At 40.1% G+C, this 19,126-nt stretch overlaps 2 protein-coding genes across 4 annotated transcripts; both read right to left on the reverse strand.

Annotated features, from left to right (window-relative positions):
- Positions 1 to 325: 325 nt before the first annotated feature.
- zc3h12b (zinc finger CCCH-type containing 12B) lies at positions 326 to 9,949 on the reverse strand. 3 transcript variants are annotated; one of them, XM_080866060.1, is made up of 6 exons: positions 9,840 to 9,949; positions 3,933 to 4,730; positions 3,653 to 3,792; positions 3,287 to 3,521; positions 2,915 to 3,021; positions 326 to 2,825 (listed from the first exon to the last, which is right to left on the reverse strand). In XM_080866060.1, the coding sequence occupies exons 2-6, from the start codon at positions 4,565 to 4,567 to the stop codon at positions 1,402 to 1,404; spliced, it is 2,541 nt and encodes an 846-aa protein (XP_080722186.1). In that variant the 5' UTR covers positions 4,568 to 4,730; positions 9,840 to 9,949; the 3' UTR covers positions 326 to 1,401. The 3 variants fall into 3 exon arrangements, with proteins under 3 accessions (XP_080722186.1, XP_080722187.1, XP_080722188.1); XM_080866061.1 differs by having other exon boundaries at positions 9,786 to 9,871; XM_080866062.1 differs by lacking the exon at positions 9,840 to 9,949 and adding an exon at positions 8,322 to 8,396.
- A 1,123-nt stretch (positions 9,950 to 11,072) lies between these two features.
- LOC308386612 (APC membrane recruitment protein 1-like) lies at positions 11,073 to 18,895 on the reverse strand. The gene is made up of 2 exons (XM_080866268.1): positions 18,415 to 18,895; positions 11,073 to 15,818 (listed from the first exon to the last, which is right to left on the reverse strand). The coding sequence occupies exon 2, from the start codon at positions 15,711 to 15,713 to the stop codon at positions 12,660 to 12,662; it is 3,054 nt and encodes a 1,017-aa protein (XP_080722394.1). The 5' UTR covers positions 15,714 to 15,818; positions 18,415 to 18,895; the 3' UTR covers positions 11,073 to 12,659.
- Between the last annotated feature and the right edge of the window lie 231 nt (positions 18,896 to 19,126).

Below are 19,126 nucleotides of genomic sequence, written 5' to 3' on the forward strand. Positions count from 1 at the left end.
ATTATGATTGTAAGCTGTCTACAAACAGAACCCAGCAATACAATTCTAAATGAAATAAACATGTTCACTTCTGTAAAATACAGTAACTTCTGGAACTGTTTGATGGTTAAAATCAAGTTTAAAGTAATATTTCAAATGTCCAATTAGTATTTTTATGACTTCATCTCAATACAGATACATATTTTAAATACCTCTTGCTAGCGATATCAAATAAAGAAGTAAATGACTGAATTCATTTTATTAAGTCATTTTATTTTAAATCTAAACTACGAATCCTTGAGGCCAAGTCCATAACATGTAACTGTTTCAATTAGATTGATTGTCATTTTAACTGACTTTATTTTAATTTTTTTTTTTATTTGTATTCTTTCACTTATTGTTGCATGTGTGTTGTTGCTGCCTGTGTTTGAGTAATTTCTGTAACTGTGAGACATCTGCTGCTGCCTATCTTGGCCAGGTCTCCCTTGAAAAAGAGGTTTTTAATCTCAATGGGATCTTCCTGGTTAAATAAAGGTTAATAAATAAATAAACTTCCTTAGTTTTGTTACTGTGTTTGCCAACTAATGCTAACTAGCTAGCAAGCTTGTCGATTAGCTCACAAGTGCCAGTATCAAGCTGTTGATTTGAAATGAAGAAATAAATGATGGCTTTTAGTGTTTTTTGGTCTTTAAAAGATTGCTCTCTGAATTAATAAGCCAATTTTAATTCCTATAATAAACTGTCTTCTGTGCTTACAACCTACCTAGAATGTTAGCTTGTTAGCTAAGTGGCCTTTGCAGCCTTATAATAAAAGGAAATCTAAAAGTTTACTTTATCTGTGTTGTGTGTTTCACGGAGTTCATTTTTAATGACTTTTACAGCTAACAAGAGCAAAAAATGTTAATTCTGTTAACAGCTTTTTACCTTGAAAGCTGAACACTGATTAAAAGGTGACAGGTGGTGTCATCTGTATATATAAATACATATGAGTTTAGATTTCATTATTTTACTTTATTTCACACATTACTTTATTTATATATTTTACAAAATGGATTGAATATTTCATATTGTTTTCAGCCTCTACAACTTTGTACAACATGTAACATCATTTAAATTCAGTACTGCCAAAGGTTAACGACAATACAGGAATTACCTTTCATGTTAAACAGACACTGCTTCCCTGTTCCTGCTCAGGTAGTATGAATACGTTATGAACCAGATTTCTAATAAGGTGTTGGCTTGTATCAGCTACACCCCACTTCATACAAAAATGTCCTCTATCCTACCAGAAACATTTAAAAACAACTAACTCCTGAGGGCAGACATTGCACATGGAGCAACATTTAACATGTGCCTATCTTTGCAAAGAAATCCTCATTTCTCTTATTAAATCCATTTTGAAGGTTTCATACAATTAACTGTTCAGTGGCATGACCTCAGTTTTGTAACAATGACAGCGGCAAGTTGCTGCGGGTCTGTCAAATGAGGGTTCTTCTCCATTACAGCGTGGACTATGTAGGCAGGAAAGATGTTACAAAGGTTCCTGTATGTTTGATACTGGTGGTCTGGGATAGCATACCGCTCTTGGTGTTCAGCTCCAGATGGGGCCTCCCATGGCGAGTTCCAGATTTGTTCCATTTTGTCTGGCATGCTGCGGACCATCACCCGCTCACAACATGGCATCAAGCTGTTACTCAGTGGATATGAATGATATTCATAGGACTCATTACCACAAGGGAGAGGGTCCCAGCTTGCATGCTGCTCACGGCACAGTGGAGGTCGCCTCTGTCTCATTGGGTTGCTATCATATAGCCTTGAATCCGATATGCTGTCCATACGAGTCATACCTAGCGAGCGTGTGGGTTGTGAGGACAAAGGTGGGAGAACATTCTGAGTTAGGGGATAATCTCCAGGACAGCTGGACCTGGCTCCCACTGCAGCATGCTGGATATGTGGTGCTAGATGAGACCCAGCCTGCTTACGTAGGCCTTGCTTGGGCTCCTCTGGTCCGTAACTCTGTACCCTAGTCAGCGCTTCATGACGAAACCCGTGGGAGAACGCTTGCATCCTAGTCTGTGCGGGAGACTGCTGCTGCCCCTTCATACTCTCCTCTAAGCTACTGTCCACAGAGCTTGGGTACAGGTCCCCATAAGACGAGAACGAGTCACTGTTTGAATGGCTGAGGCAGGATTCAGGGCAGTGGCTGGGGTTTCTCTGATACACATGCTCGTGCTCCATGCTACAGAAACTGTCAACATTATGCATGCTGCTCATGCTCATATTTGAAAAATCACTGTGCAGTGAATAATAGCCATGGTCACTAACTGAGTCATACTTTGGGAACTGTTCACTATATGTTACAGAGGCGCCATGACTATTAGTAACTAAAATAGGAGGGTACTGTACACTAGACATGTGCTCCAGAGAACTGTGAGAAAACTGCAAAGAACCTGGCACTGGGCTGCTGGCTGATCGTGTGTTCAAGGCACCAGCTGCGTGACTCTTGGCTGGCTGCATTGTGGGCACACTGAGAGCAGACACGAGGGAAGGCACTGAATTTGTCTCAGACTTCCTAATGGCGGACAGTGCCTCTGGAGGTTCGCAGGCCACTGAACGAATGCTCGGGTCAGACTGACGTTTGGGTGCCACGCGTTTGGCCTCAGAGCTGCTGTCCCCCTTTACTGTTGCTGGACCAATCCCACATTTAGCTAAAGCCCCTTCACTCATTGTTTTCACTGCAGACAATTTGGCAAAAGCCCGTAGTTCATCAGCCACGGAGCGCTGTGGCTGGTTGACACGCTCTGGGTGATAGTACTTGCACTTGTGTCCATATGTGCATTTTTTCCCTTGTACAAAGAAACGGAAGATTAAGTTAAGAAAATCAAACACATTGAATACCCAGACAGAATAGCAGTATTTTGAAGAAAGAACCTACCATAAGGGCAAGGTTGTTTTTTGTGCTCTGGAACAACGGGGCGTTTGCGCAGGAAATTTTCTAAGCTTGGTCCATGTCTTCCCAATGGATCATCAGGTGGCATAAACCTAATAGCAAAAATATTTATTATTAAATGCAAAACTGTCTACCACAGAATAGAATTCAAAAACTCCTATTGTCTATTATAGATCACAATATAAAAATGCAACAGTTCATGCAACATATATAGTCTTTATTTTGTTGATTTATTTACATAAAACAACCCCGACACGTTTCTAAAAAGACACTTTATTTGTACAATCTAAAGTGGTATTCATGAAAGCATTTTACATAGTATAGCTATGCCATAAAATGACAGTAACAGTTTCTTACTTGTCATTGACAAATGAGTACATTAGGAGTCGCTCTTCTATAAATTTCTTCCATTCTGGCTTCTCATTTTGCAAGTCTCTGTAGTTGTCATTTGACACAATAATTCCATCAGAATCATAAGCCAGCTTCACTATGAAGCGATCATCATAGCACACCACTCTCCTGCCTTGAACTCTCCGAGACGGGGTGAAAACCAAGATCTTCTCTTTCTCCAGCTTGCGTAAGATTTCTTGATCTGAAAGAGGAATACTGAGTGAGTTTATGTGCATCAGTTTGGTAACGGTTTATTAAAATAAACAGGTGCAAGTTAAAAGGCTGCTCTTTAAATAGCACCAGTGTTATGATGTAAGGTGAATGCACAGTCACCTGCGATGAGGGCATCAGGTCTTGACTGCTCCTTTCTCCAGGCTGGAACAAACACAGTGATGTCTTTGTGTCCTTTCTCCAGAAACCATTCAACAGCAAGCTGGATGCCACGACAAGAGAACACCTCTTTGTTTCCGTGGCTATCAAAACATAACAGTATTAGGTTTAGTTAACTTCATGGAACAGCTGACTATTAAAGGAAAATACTTCAGGACAATAAGTTTATTCTGCACAGAGCACAGACCAGTTCAATGTGAGTCTAAGTCTCTGTGTCCCTCACCTCATTGCCACATTTGAGCCATCGATGACGATAGGCCTGAGGTTATCAAAACTATCCACAGATTCCTCTTCCACTGACACTTCGGGACTAACAGTCTCTTTAACACAGGGGGAGCGTGATATTGACGTGGCTGTACTGCTGCTGCAAGACTGGTTTTCAGGCTCTGCTTTGTTTCCGAGCCGTACTAACTCGGCAAGAACATCGTTAATAAGCGCAGCAGACCCTAACTTGTGGAGCACAGTTTCAACCTGCTCTCCTGAATAGCCCAACTTCAAAGCAAATTCCATCTTAGTCTGGTACTCTCGCTCACTGGCGGGCTTAGCCCCTGGTGCTGCATTGGTCTCATCCTCACGAAAGTCTTGCGCAGTGCTACTCTGGGAAAAACTGGGCCGATCAAGGCATGGGGAGCGACAGAGCTGTCGGTGGGGTTTTGTTACAGCCAGTGGCTCCCTTCTCTTACAGCTACTGCTGTTCACCTGAACCCTCCGATGTTGCTGCTCTTCCGATTCGCTATCTGAGCTGCTTCCATCCTCAGACTCGTCAGTGGCATGCTGCGCCTCGCTTGAGTCAATGTTCTCCTCCCTGCACGGGCGTTTTTCCATTTTGAGCTTCTCCACCATGGACCATGCTGTCATCACGTTTGTCTTGACACCCCAAATTTCCACTCCATGCTTCCTCACCTCCACCACAACCAGCTAATCATGCTAAGGGATGGACTTTTAGCACTGCAGGCTTCTCCTCCAGGCCAAAGGGTTACGGCCTCTACTGTGTGAGCAGGTAAAATCAAATTATGTAATCCTGCAAGAAAGCAACAAAAATAAGGGTCAATATGTCTCTTTCATCAATCATTTTTTTTCCTGAGCACCTAATCTGAAGTTGGACCAAAAAAAGACACTGGGGGAAGATACCAGAATGAATCTAACAACGATATAGTAAGTTTGGCCCCTCCTTTCCTAAAATGGGGGTTTTTGTGTGGCAACTATGGCTGGTCCACATTTGAAGACAAATGTTATTTTATCTTATTTGACGAATATATATATATGCATTCCTGTTGTTTGTGACAACTTATAAATAGAAATCATGAGTTGTTAAAAGGGAGTTTTCCTTCCCGCTGTTGCCAAGTGCTTGGTCAAAGAGGGTTGTTTGATTGTTGGGTTTTATCTTTATTATTGTAAGGTCTTTACCTTACACTATAAGTGCCTCAAAGCGACTGTGCTCATATGAAAATGCCCATTTCAGGGCTTTAGAACAGGAGTTTGTAAACCAATGAGTGATGTCAATCTTTAGTACAATCTGTGGTATGGAAACAGAACCACTGGATTGCATGGCAGATTAGGAGGGTCCCATATCAGAGATTTGCTTTTGGTTCCAGGATGGTCCAGCGTAATACTAACTTAGAAGGTATGGCAGATTTTCAGTTGTAAGTACAGTAGGTGCTCCCAGCTTTCTTTTATACATAATAAAGGTAATGTTGAAAGGTAAAGTAAGTACTTGAGATTATTTAATAGAAAACACTAAGAATACTAAACTCAGAAATATATATCAAATTAGTCTATAATTATGTCTTCTAACAAATTCCAATAAAACCTGGGAAAACGCTTTTGAGCCCCAGTCTTCTGCCCCTACTTGTGGTAGACCAGTAAGTTCTCCACCAGCAAGAAACAATACCATCTGCAGTAAGTGACTGAATTATTCAGGCAAATGAAGCACAATAATCACACATGCTGACTGGTCTGCCTGACACTGCTATATGAGACACTGGATTCTTAATTAGCAAATAACTGCCATGGGTGGGTTTTCCCCTTAATTATGATGCTGGGGGCCACAACTGCAATGTTTTTACTCTTTACCCTTTCAAAGCCTACTAGGAGTAACCGTTGAAGCCCTTTTCTGTCACATTTCAGGCCTGCTTATAGAACAAAATGACTCAGTATCAGAAGTTAATAATGAAGTCAGAGATCACACTAAGTGTACTGGGGAGATCCTCATATATCATCTTTATGGGGTGAAAGAGTTAAAGCAGCGCTTGTTTTTGGTAGCCGTCAGGCATCGTTACTCATTGACAAATGGAGGAACATACTGAACTTTTCCTACTTCCCTCCAACAACAAAAAAAAAATCATTTTATTTTCACTTGAAATATCCCCAAACTATACTTGAGTATAAAATTATAACTACAAAACTATGCTTTATTGCATTTTTAATGAAAAGTAACATGTCACACACACAGACCACTAATTCATAAAAATCTGACCACCAATTATGTATCTTAAGCAGTAATTACAAACTACAGCAAAGCACCTGACAAGGTGTTGCATTTATAAACTAAAATTACCAATAAACCTAAACAGATTTGTGTATATTTCTTTGCTTATTTTCATGTAGCATACAGATACAACAATCTCAATTTTTGGACAAACAAAAGCCAAAGATATAAACATTAAAGTGTCACTGATCTCTTGCCTAGTGCAAAGTCCTTCTATTTTTCTGGTTTTAAAATGAAAATCACAACATTCTGGTTAAAAAAACCCCAAAAAACCCAAAACTACCCCCCCCCCCCCAAAAAAAACCCCCATACAAATCACACAGGTATTTAAAATAAACACCATATTTTAACTTCATAGCAACATTGAAGCCAGACATACATGGGGTGTAAGTACACGAGTTAACATAACCTAAGAGAAGTGTGGGCTGAACAGTGTAAGCCTGCACCACTAATCCCCTGACAATCAATCTGAATTGAGGAGAATTCCACAGGGAGCAAAGCTGTTTTATGGTAAAGCACTGCGGGGATTTTGGGGTGCTCGGAGTCTAAACCACAACACGCTGCCAACGGCTCAGAGTGCACATTGTTTTTACACATGGATATTGATAATCAAATAAAGTCCATGGTAAGCACTCTACTGAACACACACACACACACACACACTATACTACACTTTCCCCCCAGTCTTGCAGAGACAGTACAGCCAGCTTCGAGCTTCAAGAGGCACAGCCCATGATGTGAGTTGCTTAGCAACACAGCCTTGTCATCAGCTAACTCTTTTTTACCAGTCACGACTAACACAAACACAGCTCATCATCTCTCTTCACGCAGCCAGTAAATGCAGAACACCACAGCTGCGATACAACTCTACATCAAAACTCATGAAGCGGTGATTTAAAAAATTTTAAAACTCACATTTAGACCTTTGTTTGGGGTGAGCATTATAAAAAGAAAAGCCAGTCTTGGCATTGTGAAAATTGACTGAATCATTTGTCTGACTCTAAGCACTGGCTCATGTAATAACACTTCGTCACTGTATTGGCAAAACACTGCACAGGCACCGACATTCATGGGAGCTACTTTGAAGGTCAATCTATGGCTAAACAAGCATACCTTGTGATGTCAGTGTTTTGTGTAGGCTTACTGCATCAATAGAGCCTAGTCTCATTCCTCATCACTACTTGTGTAAGGACAGAGAACAAACCATGGTTTGAATATCTAAGCACGCAGCTGTAAGAAGGACGAAGGAGAGGGCGATGAGGCACTGTTGTGGAACTTCTAGGATTAGTGGCAGACACAGTACAAAAGCTCACACAACCCACTGTCATTTACAACATTTTATGAGCACATGAATACGTGTTTAAAAAGAGCTAGAGCTCTTTCAATCCTTTCCCTTCCACCTCCAGATTCACAGGCTTAGTCTCAGCAAGACCTCCAGACTATCCCTGCACACACACAGGCTCATGCAGATCTGTTTCATAGCAACAAGTGAGGCAGGCCCGTGAAGCCATCTTTCGTGAAGCTGACCCAACATTAGTATCCAGAACAAACCAGGAATAAACTGCAGTACACAGCAAGCTGGTGTTACATTTAATGCTTGTGTTGTTATACATCTTGAAATCAAGGCTGACGCCTTAAACCACCAGCTAAATCACCAGTGTGATAAAGAAAATAAATTTAAAATTGTTACTTTGGTACACTTTTCCATTACTTTACATAGAACTAAGAAAACATTACATCTTTCGATCCTTGTTCTCATATTTTGTGGTTTTGCTAAACACAAAATGTAAATACATAATCAGCACGGCCAGTTTCCAGAACTCTGTGTAAATATACGTCCTACATACTCCTTCAACATACTCCACCACCCCAAAACTGCAATAGGAAGATGCTCTACATCTGTGGCTCACCAATTAAAGTATCAAAAATCAATAGAAGACAAGAAGACAACATGTGCATATTATTTGTACTAGCATAAGGGTGTGTAACAATGATCTGGAACTGTATTGGAAATAACTTCATTTAGATTTTTTTTTTACTTGGATATGATTCAATATAAGAAGGAAATAAAATGTCATCCAGGGAAACCAGTGAAGAAAGATAAAATGTCATTTCCTCACTAACCCTGATCAGTGTTTCAGACATCTGATGTATAGCAGGAAGAATTAATGCTGGTTGGCACTACATTTCCACAAGCTCTAACAGCAGTTTTCACTGCAAAAAAAGAAGAAAAAAAACAACAAAACAAACTTCAATTTAAATTTTAAAATGTTAATTTCTTCATCATATGGCCTAATCATCAACTTTCATCAAGTTTTCAGCAGTTATCTTAGTGGATTCCTGTCACTTACAGTTACAGTTATAATCCATGGCAAGCAGGAAGGAAGGTGTTTCTTCCAAGTATCATCATTATTTATAGATTGCTGTGCTTAAAGACACAAGGGTGTTTCTGCTTCATGCAATCATTAAACAAAACTGAATTATAACAAATTATAGTGATACAAACAAAAGTATAAATCATGAAAATATGTTCAGGTCTTTAAAGCATGATCCCTCTTCCCAGCAAGTTAAATTTTGTATATTATTAACCACTTAAGGTCCAACCAACTTTGGTCTGCTGACAGAATTTTTTCTTAACCTGTTTTTTAAAATGCATTTTTACAATTCAATTCAATTTTATTTATATAGCGCCAAATCAGACTTTTACAGAATTTTACAGACTCCTCTATTTAATCCTGTGTTTCATGAACGCATCCCAACACAAACACACACTAAGCTGGACAGTGACAGCAGACAAAATTACATGTGACGACTGAAGTCCATTTTCAGATTGATCAAGTTTTTGCCTCTACAGGAAACAAACTACATGACTTGTAACTAAGGTTAAAATGGAACATGAATCCTAGTGACCCTCCTGAACTGCTGAATGAACTTTGGTGGGCTGTGTGTGTGCAATGATTCTGCTAACAAGCTGACACGTCAATACAAAAACCTCAAGTGCTTGATATCTTTAGCAACAGCATCATGAGTTCAGAGGGATGAAAGGAAGGTTAAACAACATGTCATTATAAGACAGTTTGTACTTACAACGCATTCTTTACAATAGCGCTGTAACATGACCACTGCACAAGACGTCGTCTTTGAAAGTCAGTTTGATTCAAGAGAACTGCTTTGACACCCTTAGGCCCCGGGCTGTGGTTAGCATACGCTAGCAAGCCAGTCTACTCAGACAACTGGAGTCAACATTTTCGCTACATAAAAACAACAGCTTGACAGGGGTTGTCCTATTCGTCAATGGCTTGAGAACGGCCGAAAACGCCTATTGCAAGCTACAAGTTAACCAACAACCTTGTCAATGAAGCCAGGTCTCTTATTTGGTTAACGGTAGCAACGCTAGGTAACGCGACTGAGCTAACATAAAGCCATCTCAGAGGCATCACAGGGTAATATGCTAACGTGAGTTAGCTTCAGTTGCTGAGCGTGTGCTAACATTTTTGCCGGAATACTATAGTAACTTAAGGTAAAGTTGACGCTCATTTAACATTTCAGATGTAACTAAAACAAAACCAATACGTTACGATGCCTTACATATTCTGCACGTATATCACCGCCATCGCTGAATTCAAACGATGCTCATCTCACCTTGTTGCTGTCATCCTCCTCGCCTGTAACAGTTATGTTTTGCTGCCATTGGCGCTGTCGCAGTTTGGTCAGGGTTGCCAGATAAGGCGAAGGAAACAAGTAACCTTAACTGTGAAAAGCCACCAGGGTCAAAATAGCCAATTTCTTCCTCCTGCTCTCTCAGCATGCTGTTTTATCAAACATTCACGATGCTTTTTTTCCTGGTTGCGTGTAGTGATAGTTTGAGAACTGTCGTTTTTCCAAAGCAAAAACACAAAAGCACACTTGTTTTCGTTGCCTTCTGAAAAACATTCTATGACGAGAAGCTCTTTATTATAAACACCGATCAAGGTGTTATTTCTTATAAGAAGTGCAATGTAGCCCAACTGCCCTGTTTTTGTTGCATTGAGTGACTTACTATTGTCATGTACTTTCAATATATACAGTAGCGTGTCAAGACTCTTAAGTCACCCTTTTCTTTATTTGTTGCTAGGATAATGGAAATTGAGTGTAGAAATGTACTTAAACATGTGCAAACATAATTGGAAATATACAACAGGGCAAATACTGAGTTTGTTCATTTCTAACAAGCTTGAATGTCAATATTTATTTTTCAACACAACCTGAACACTATTAGGCAGTTTTCCTGTAACTTTATAAGTAGTCTTCAGAAATAGTTCTCCAGGCTTTTCGAAAGGAATTCTGTTCTCTGTCAAGATGATCACACACTGCTTTAGTAATTTTGAGGTTCCAGTTTTGGGAAGGCCAATCAATGAGCTATATAGTCGTTTTGTTTTGAATCATCCAGGTACGCTTTTACTGTATTGGAAGTGTGCTTGGGATCATTGTCATGCTAAAAATGAATCTGTTGCCAATTAGTCACTTTCCAGATGGAATTGCAGGTGGATCAAAATCTGACTGTACTTCTCTTTGTTCTTAATTTGACAATACCTCCAACACCACTATTTGAAATGCAGTTCCAATCCACAACACAGCCTCCAGAGTGTTTTACAGATTGCTGTAGATACCCACGGTTGTACCCCTCTTCTGACCAGATGCATCAGTCAGGTTCTATGTCGGGTTCCATGCTGGACGTTTTCCCTACTTCTTAAGGACATGATATTCAGGTACTGTCCATCTGCAGTAGATCATGTTTAAGGCCTACCACTTATTCTTTTGTCCTCCACCTGTTCTGTTTTAAAATCTTGTAAGGAAACATAAGAGTACAAGAAAACAAGAGGAGTGAAAATGGAAAACGTTTTGGCTTCTTTATTTTTACCTAAGGCAGTGTTTCCATTTCAATAAGTAACAGATTTTCAAGAGAAATTTCCAACTGTAACATGAATTGAATATAACTGTAAAACTATTACAAAAGAAAAACAAAAAAGGAATTTGCAATAATCCGGAATACATGTTACAGTGTACAAATAGCTTAGGATATAAATACAAATTCTCTGACATTTCTTTTAATATTACTGTTAAAAAAAATCTATGACAATCATCTGACAATTTAACCTCTGACTGAACAAACAGTAATGCACAAGAAACTGATACATGGACAAAATAGCAGTTTATATTAAAAAGAAAAATAAAAAACAAAAACTAGGCCATTTGTTCATTCTGCAAGCTTACAGTAGCACAAATATGGAGTGCAACATTTTAGTAAGAATTCTGCACTTCACAGGTGGTCAAGCTGTTGTAAAATAAGCCAAAAACAAAACAGCACACACACACAAACACAAAAAAAAAACTAAACAGAAAAAAAGGCCAGATTGGATTGTCAGTCTACAAACATTAAGCTTGTGGCTGATAGTAGCTTTTTCCCTTTAATTTTGTTGCCTCTAACCATTTTTTTAACATATTTAACTTCTTAGCTGTTTCTACACGCACTACTGCAGAACATTTTCACAAACAGGGTATCTGCATGTAAAATGTGCTATACAAATAATGTAGCTTTGCTCTGCAAAGCTATCTACAGTATGTAAAGCAAATAGCAGCTGAAGCATGAACTATGACTGTCTGTACATTTCTAATACCTGCTCATCTTGTTCTGGATCTGGTAAGAATTACCTGCATTTTGAGATTAAGATAAAAATAGAAACAGCTTAATGTGATTCATATATACCCCATGGAGGTGCTTCTCTCTAACACTTCTTTTTGGCCTTTCCTTAAACCAGTATGGCAAAAAAAATAGCATAGAGGGACTAACATAACTCTCATGAGAGCAATAGACTGTGGAAAAGCAAGAAAAGGAAATACAAACATAAGCCGGCATTAAAAGCATAAGCATTCATGTGTTTAGAGGCAACTGGCAAAGTAAGCAGGACTTGGTCAGCCTGGACACCAGGCTAATGAATACCCACTAAAACGAAGTATGACATTATTGTTGAGGCCTGGATGCCGAGGCTACACGTGGGCATGAACATTCTAGTGAAATTCAATAGCTTAATGAGATGATTCGATACAAATGCAAATGAAACAACTACTCCCTTAAATGCCTTTGATGGACTACCATATATGTAACCAGTTTGACATAACCTACTGTTCACTGTGCAAATGCAGAAAATTCAGAAAAATCTGAATAAAGTCAGAAAAATCTGACTTCCGAGCACTGTGCTAATGATGTCACACACTCCCAAACTTCATTCCACTTCCATTCTATCACAGTGTCAACAACCTTTCAATGGAAGCAGTTGTGCAAATAAAAATTGAACCATTCCTCCATTGGTTGACCATAAAAACACTCGCTGGCAAATATACATGTTATAATAACTGTATGACTGAAAAATTGAGAGCCTTCCACTTCAAGGTTGCCTCAGGAAGATTGTTGCAGGCTACAGGTCACACCACATCCCTCGGTGTTCTTGTTTCACTGATGGTGGACATTTCATCCTTAGACACACATGTGCTCAGAGGACTCTCAGTATGAGACATTGCAACCTGGTGACTTTTACCACACTGATTATAGGATTGCAAATTAGTGGCAGTCTGACAAAAAACGTTGTCATCAATATCATCGGCTACGTCCTCCATCATTCCAGAATAAACAAAAGTGCTATGAGGTAAACAGGACTCTAACTGCAAAGGAGGGTGGCACTGTCTATTGTAAAGCTCAGTGTTTGGTGAAAGTAAATCACAGGAGATGCTGTCCGACATATTAGAGCAAAGACGCTGGGATTCACTGCTGGATGTGACAGAGAATATCTTGTGTTTATGTACTTGGGTTTGACTGAGACTCTGCATCTTTTCACTGATTTCCCCATCTGTCAGAGGAAGGCTTAAAGCCATTTCTGACCTCGTTTGCCATGATAAGGCCATAGTGTTGCTGCTGTGTCGAACTTCTGATGCAGACACGACTACATTCTTCTTGTAATATGGTGAGGCATCTCTCTCCAAGTCCTCTTCTGTCTGAGGACAGGAAATGATAGCATCTCTGTTCTCTCTGTACGAGTCAGGCATCTTCAACTCAAGGCTTTCTGTGTCCAGAGACCTACTTCTCCTCTCTAGAGACAATGGGTTAGGCATGGACTGACTGACTCTTGTAAGGCCGAGGTGCCGTGGGAGACTGGCAACCGCCCATGTATTACTGATCATGTTCTGTTCATATAGGTCTAACATCTGATAGTCACATTCAGCAAATGCATCCTTTTGTAGGTAGCTTTCCTCAAATTCCTGATAGGGCGATGAAATGTCCTCCTCCAGTTCCATGTGAATCTGCTCATCATATTCACCTTCATTATGCATATCCACTACATCAAACGTGACTATGGTAGGCAAGGCCTCCACATTTGGAGTGATGGCAGAATTTGTCTCCAAGTCATCCACATTGTCGTGCAAGTTGCTCAACATTTGAGTGTGTTTTGTGAAGTCCACGAGTGCCTGTGAAAAACACACAGTTTGCCCATCGTCCATGTCGTTGTTAGAATCTTCAGACGGAGAAGTGATATTTCGGTACGGTAAAGCCACAGGCTTGTTTTCCTCGAGATGTTCCTCTTTGGGTTCACAAAACGTTTCAAAGTCTGGGTCAGACATGCTTTGGAATGATAAGCTGCTATGCCTTTTCTCAGTGTCAGCATTTATGGATTTGGCTCTTTTTTCGCTGGAAGCAAGCACATCTTCTTTTTGATCATATATATGCAGCTCTATATGATCTACTCTGACTGAAGCTTGGGCTTTTGTGTTCAAGTTACAGTTTTTATTCATAGCGATTTCTGGCCGACAAACCACACTGTGTGCCAACTCCAAGGAGTTACTGCATGTGCTGGGCATCTCCAGAAAATCATGAACTTTATATAATTCTGCACTTATTTGTAATTTGTTCATTTCTGGGACAAAGGCTGAATCTGTAACATCAGCTGGTTGACTTGAATAGTCACCCAGTTTTGAAATGGGAAGTTGGGATTTGCTTTCATAACGTGGGCTCACGAGACTTTCGTCAGGCGCAAAAAGTTCATAAAGGGCATCGCCGCTGTAACTGTCTCTGGGTAGCCTTTCTGTTTGAAATCTGTCCGTTTTTTCTCGTCCTTCCTCTGGCCCTGGTGTAGTTGAATCGTAGTAGCCCTCATCACTATTTGGAACTGACTCCTGATGCTCACTTTGAGGAGTTAATACATCAGCAATTGAGGAGGAGTCCATGCCACCGGCTTGCTGTCCGCTGCTACTATTCAGCAAGTCCATATTGTGGGATGTCGTCAGCTCAGCAGTCACGTCTGTGTGGTCTTGATTGCAACTGTAGCAGACCTCCTTTGAACTATTGTTCCCCCAGAAATCCTGAAGACAAGTTTCATCCAAATCCTCAGGCGAGGCCATTTCTTCGCCGCCTCCCTGATAAGTAAGATAACAAGAAGCCCTCTTTCCTCCATTTCTGCTCCTCTCTCCAGAGACTGTACTCTCTGTGATGCTGTCGTCTTCTTGATCTGCAATGATGTCCCCGCAGCCGGTGAGGGAGTCGAAGCTTTTCAATGACGCGACATCCCCAAAAATCATGTCCAGTTGATCTGTTGAGCCAGCCGGTGTTTCGGACGCCTCCGACATCATCTGAAGTTTCAGACAGGGCTCGCTATGTCCTCTAGCTGGCTCCTCATACTCACTGGAGACTACGGCTATCAAATTCATTTCCTCCAGCTGATCATCACTCACCTGCTCGTCAACCTCTGACTTTGGGCTTTCTTTCTCCAGACTCCTCTCTAACACTGTCTGCACATTGGCCTCATTACGTTCAGGACCAATGGAAATATCACTTGTGACGTCTACAAAATCAGGCACATTGGGTTCAGATCCCAGGCACTCTGTGACAAACTGGCTGATGTCCCGGACAACAGGCACCTCTTTCTTGCAGTGAGGAGAGGACATTGCAATCACTTCAGTTTTAGCCAATCCATCATTTCTGTGATTTCTGTGATGCTTAAAACTGTGAAAAAGACTCCTCAAACCCTTTTTTTGCCGACCAAGAGTCAGTGATTTCTGCTCAGCAGCAGGATGACTACATTCATTGCTACAACTACTGTGGAGCTCTCCCACAGTGTCCCTCTGGCTGTGGTACTCAAAATCTCCAGCTGAGGCATACCCGCTTCTTAGACCATCATCCTGACTGACTTTGCACAGCCCGTCATGGGTTTTGCTTTTGCTGATTCCTTTCTTAGTGGACCACTTGTTCTGATTTTTGCTCCTTCCTCCAAAAAAGCTTGGTAGAATACAGATACTTTTACGAACTCCAAAAAATGTCAAGGCAGTCCTCCTGAATTTTCCAGATTTTTGAGATTTCACTGTTGCATTCATGGTGTCTGGCTGAAGCTCTCCCACGACGTCATCTGGGTAACATCTTGAAGGCTCTTCGGAGACTGATGGTAAATTCCTGGTATCACTTGGTGGCTCATCAACACTGCGAGAAGCCATGGCTAGCACAGTTACAGGAGCACAAGTTTGATAAAAGGCACAATAGCTGAAGTTTAGAAAGCAGCAGATGGGATGACTGCTGTGAACTCCTCCATCTGATGAGTCCTGTATTGCAAAAATTAAGACAACAATCAATACCCCAACACTGACATTTAAACATTTATCAAGGTTTCTACTGCCTAAAACTGTATGCCTATCCTGATTGCAAATTTTTTTTCTTTCTCTATTTTTTTTTTTTTTTATTCTTTTACATTTTTGCATTTGCAGTGCATTCCCCTTACCATTTAATTGCAACTTTAACTCTGTAAACAGTGTTCAGGTAGGACAAAGGGGAGGTGGGTAGGGTTGGGATGTGTGCAAGAGCTGCAGAGAAAACCACATAAAAATGCAATGCATCTATGCCCCAGAGGGTTTTCTTTTTGAGATTGTGAACATTTCCTTCCTCTGAAGCAGACAGTGTGGTAGAGAGCTACAGTGGACCCATTGTATCAATTCAAGTCACTTGGAATCCTCATCACTAAACTGTTCTCTACACGCTTTAACTATCAAGGGAACATCCTCCCATCTTCAACCACTGCTGAGCTACATGAAAGTGGAAAGAAAATGCACTTCCACTCCCACCAAAAAGTACTAAGTGGAGGGTTAGCAAATAGAGTAAAATAAATCTTAAACACATAGAGCCATGTTGAATTTAACAGTAGCATTTATGGGTTTTATTACAGTACAGGGGCAGTCCTTTACAGTTCAAGGAATGCATTACCTCTTTGCAGTTTGTGATTTTAGTCTTTTACACTTAATCCTGTTTCGTTAATGTTAAATAGCTGTGCTGTTATTTGCTAACTGATTTATTTTTCTCAATTTAATCTTGAGTGCAGGGCAAGCTAGCAAGTTAAGCTCTCCTTGCAACATGGCAAATTGAACCTCCCCCACCCTAATTCAGATGTGGCGTTTGGAACTATTTTGGTTTTCATGTGACGTATGACCCTGAAGGTAAGCGCGTCATGGACAAAAGTAAAACAGTATGTTGGATGTGCCAGGAAATGCTCAATTACATTGGTGGGAACTAGTGTGTTATCGCAGTTAGCTCGTTAACGTGTTGGCCATCCAGCCCCAGGCACGGGGCGATCCGCGGTAGCTCGTTAACTTGCCGTGTTGTGGCGTTAACGTAATTTCAACGAGATTAACGCTGACAGCACTAGTGGGAACGCAACGAATATGACTGCACATTTACTCCGACATCATCCTAGTGCAAAGACAAGTGGAAGCAGACAAAAACAACAAGCACGCATGCTACAAACTTTACCTGAGTCATATAGACAGCCGTTAGCACATGATTCTCCTTATGGGGACCTGATATGTTTAATATGCTGCTGAGAATATAGCCCAGAAGAAGCGTATAGTATAGCTTTTATTTCTCTGTAATAAACTCTCTTTTCCAAAGATGAGTGATTTCTCGATCAGATATATATATATATTTTTTTATTACTTTGTTGTTTCAGCAACATTAAATTTAAAAACTGTACTTTTGAGTTAAAATATATATTTATAATTTTAATAAATGACAAATTAAAAAGCATGAACATTTTTTTTGTATCGAAAAAATATCGAACCGTGAATTTTGTGTATCATTGCACCCCTAATACATACATGCATACATACATGCACACACGTATATATCACCACAAACATCTCATAGTAACGTGTTAGAGTGGTGATCATTTGGTCTTGTTTGCAGCCACAGGACCTAAACTCTGTTTACCAAAGTATTCTAGAGATTAAGATCTAAAGCTTGGTTGGGGCTGGTCGTGCAAAAAAAATTAAATAAATACATTAAAAAAAAAAATCACAAGCAAGGCAATGCATCTACAACTCAAAGACTGTGGAAGAAAAACAAAAAAATATCTACATGTTACAATAGTCCAGTCTAGACCTTAATTTGACTCAAATGCTGTAAAGCTCAAGAGAGTAGCAAAATGAAAGAAGGCAAAAAGAAGAGTGGAACAACATTTCTTGTGTTTCAATGATATGAGACATCTATGAAGTCATACAGAAAACCATTACTTAGTTACTCTTGCTAAAGCTCCCTCTATGTCTCTTACAGACTTCAGGTGCTCAATAAATAAATAAATACACACATATGTATTTATTGTGGCGGGCCTTCGACCAGGGTTGCATTTAAGATGTATCCCACCAAGAAAATTGTTTCTTTCTACTTATGTTAAAAATAACATTTCTGTTTGAGGGGGAAAAAACAACTGATGAATTCAGCCTTCTATTAATTATATATGAACTTTCGTGACTGAAAAAGACAGATATAATTTAAAAGAAAACTGAGCTGAGCTAAAACTATGCCAGCTTACTCTGAGTCAGAGTTGGCGTAAGAAAAAAAGCTAAACGCTACAGATGTGACTTTTCTGCAGCTGTGCGGTTGCCATGCCACAATAAACACTAGCGGCGAACGTTGGATCAAAGACGGCGATTTAACCTTTTTTTAAAAAAAAAAAAAAAAAAAAAAAAGAAAGGTTAAAAAACACTTCAAATGGTAGCATTTGCAATGGAAAACGCCAGCGACTACACATAGCCTAAACCTATTTGTAGCTGCTGCAAATATAGACCTTGGCTTCCATATCAACTAAACTAACGACAACGTTAGCCAAGTAACATAATAGTGGTTGGTGAGTCATGAAGTGAACAAACTTACCAGCTAAAGCCACATTCTGCCGTTGTTGGCTCTTCGACCAAGAGACGAAGTTAGCTCTCAGTGCATCGTTTGTGCTAACGCTAAGTTGGCTTGAACTTTGAGAAACAGCAGCCTGCTTGTGGTCGACGGTGGCCCCAGAGTAGCTTTAACCAGACATAGTTTCATTTATTTCCAGGTACCGTTAGCTAGTTGGGGGTGCTCTGCTAGCAGCGTTAACCGCACTCACCAGTGTGTCCTCACCAGTTTGTGATAATATGACTCACTAGTTGCTAGCGGTAGTAACGTTAAACCACACGGCAGCAGCAGTGTACTGGAAATACACGCAGAGCAGCCGACCCGGGATGAGATTACCGTGTCTAGTTTAGCCGCATGCTGCATTAAGGTGTTCGCCCCTTCAAAGAAAACAAACTGCATTTAAATCCTGGATGATGACTTCCTCTCTCGACTTGTTGGGTAATTTTCCCAAATCTCCTTTTCACAAGTCTCTTCGGCGCATATTAGTGACGACACACGTGTGTATCGCAGGGCGTAGTAAAATCGATGAGTAAAATCTACACGTATTTCTCAAATGATATCGTTGCACATTTCATTAAAAATAAATTCCACATTTTTATTTTTGTAATGAAATATACGATAGCAAAGCTGTGATTCGATATTTGCATCTTCAAAATACACATTTGTTTATAATTGTATTTATATTATAATATGTGTC

Source organism: Rhamphochromis sp. 'chilingali' (assembly GCF_963969265.1).
Source record: "Rhamphochromis sp. 'chilingali' genome assembly, chromosome: 19".
NCBI lineage: Eukaryota > Metazoa > Chordata > Actinopteri > Cichliformes > Cichlidae > Rhamphochromis > Rhamphochromis sp. 'chilingali'.

Bases quoted from the DNA above. Each gene is read 5' to 3' on its own strand.
- zc3h12b (XM_080866060.1), bottom strand. From the start codon at position 4,567: ATGACAGCATGGTCCATGGTGGAGAAGCTCAAAATGGAAAAACGCCCG. The intron at 3,022-3,286 runs GTAAGAAACTGT...TTTTGCTATTAG, and splicing joins TACTCATTTGTCAATGACAA to GTTTATGCCACCTGATGATC. The intron at 2,826-2,914 runs GTAGGTTCTTTC...TCTTTGTACAAG, and splicing joins AAAACAACCTTGCCCTTATG to GGAAAAAATGCACATATGGA.
- LOC308386612 (XM_080866268.1), bottom strand. From the start codon at position 15,713: ATGGCTTCTCGCAGTGTTGATGAGCCACCAAGTGATACCAGGAATTTA.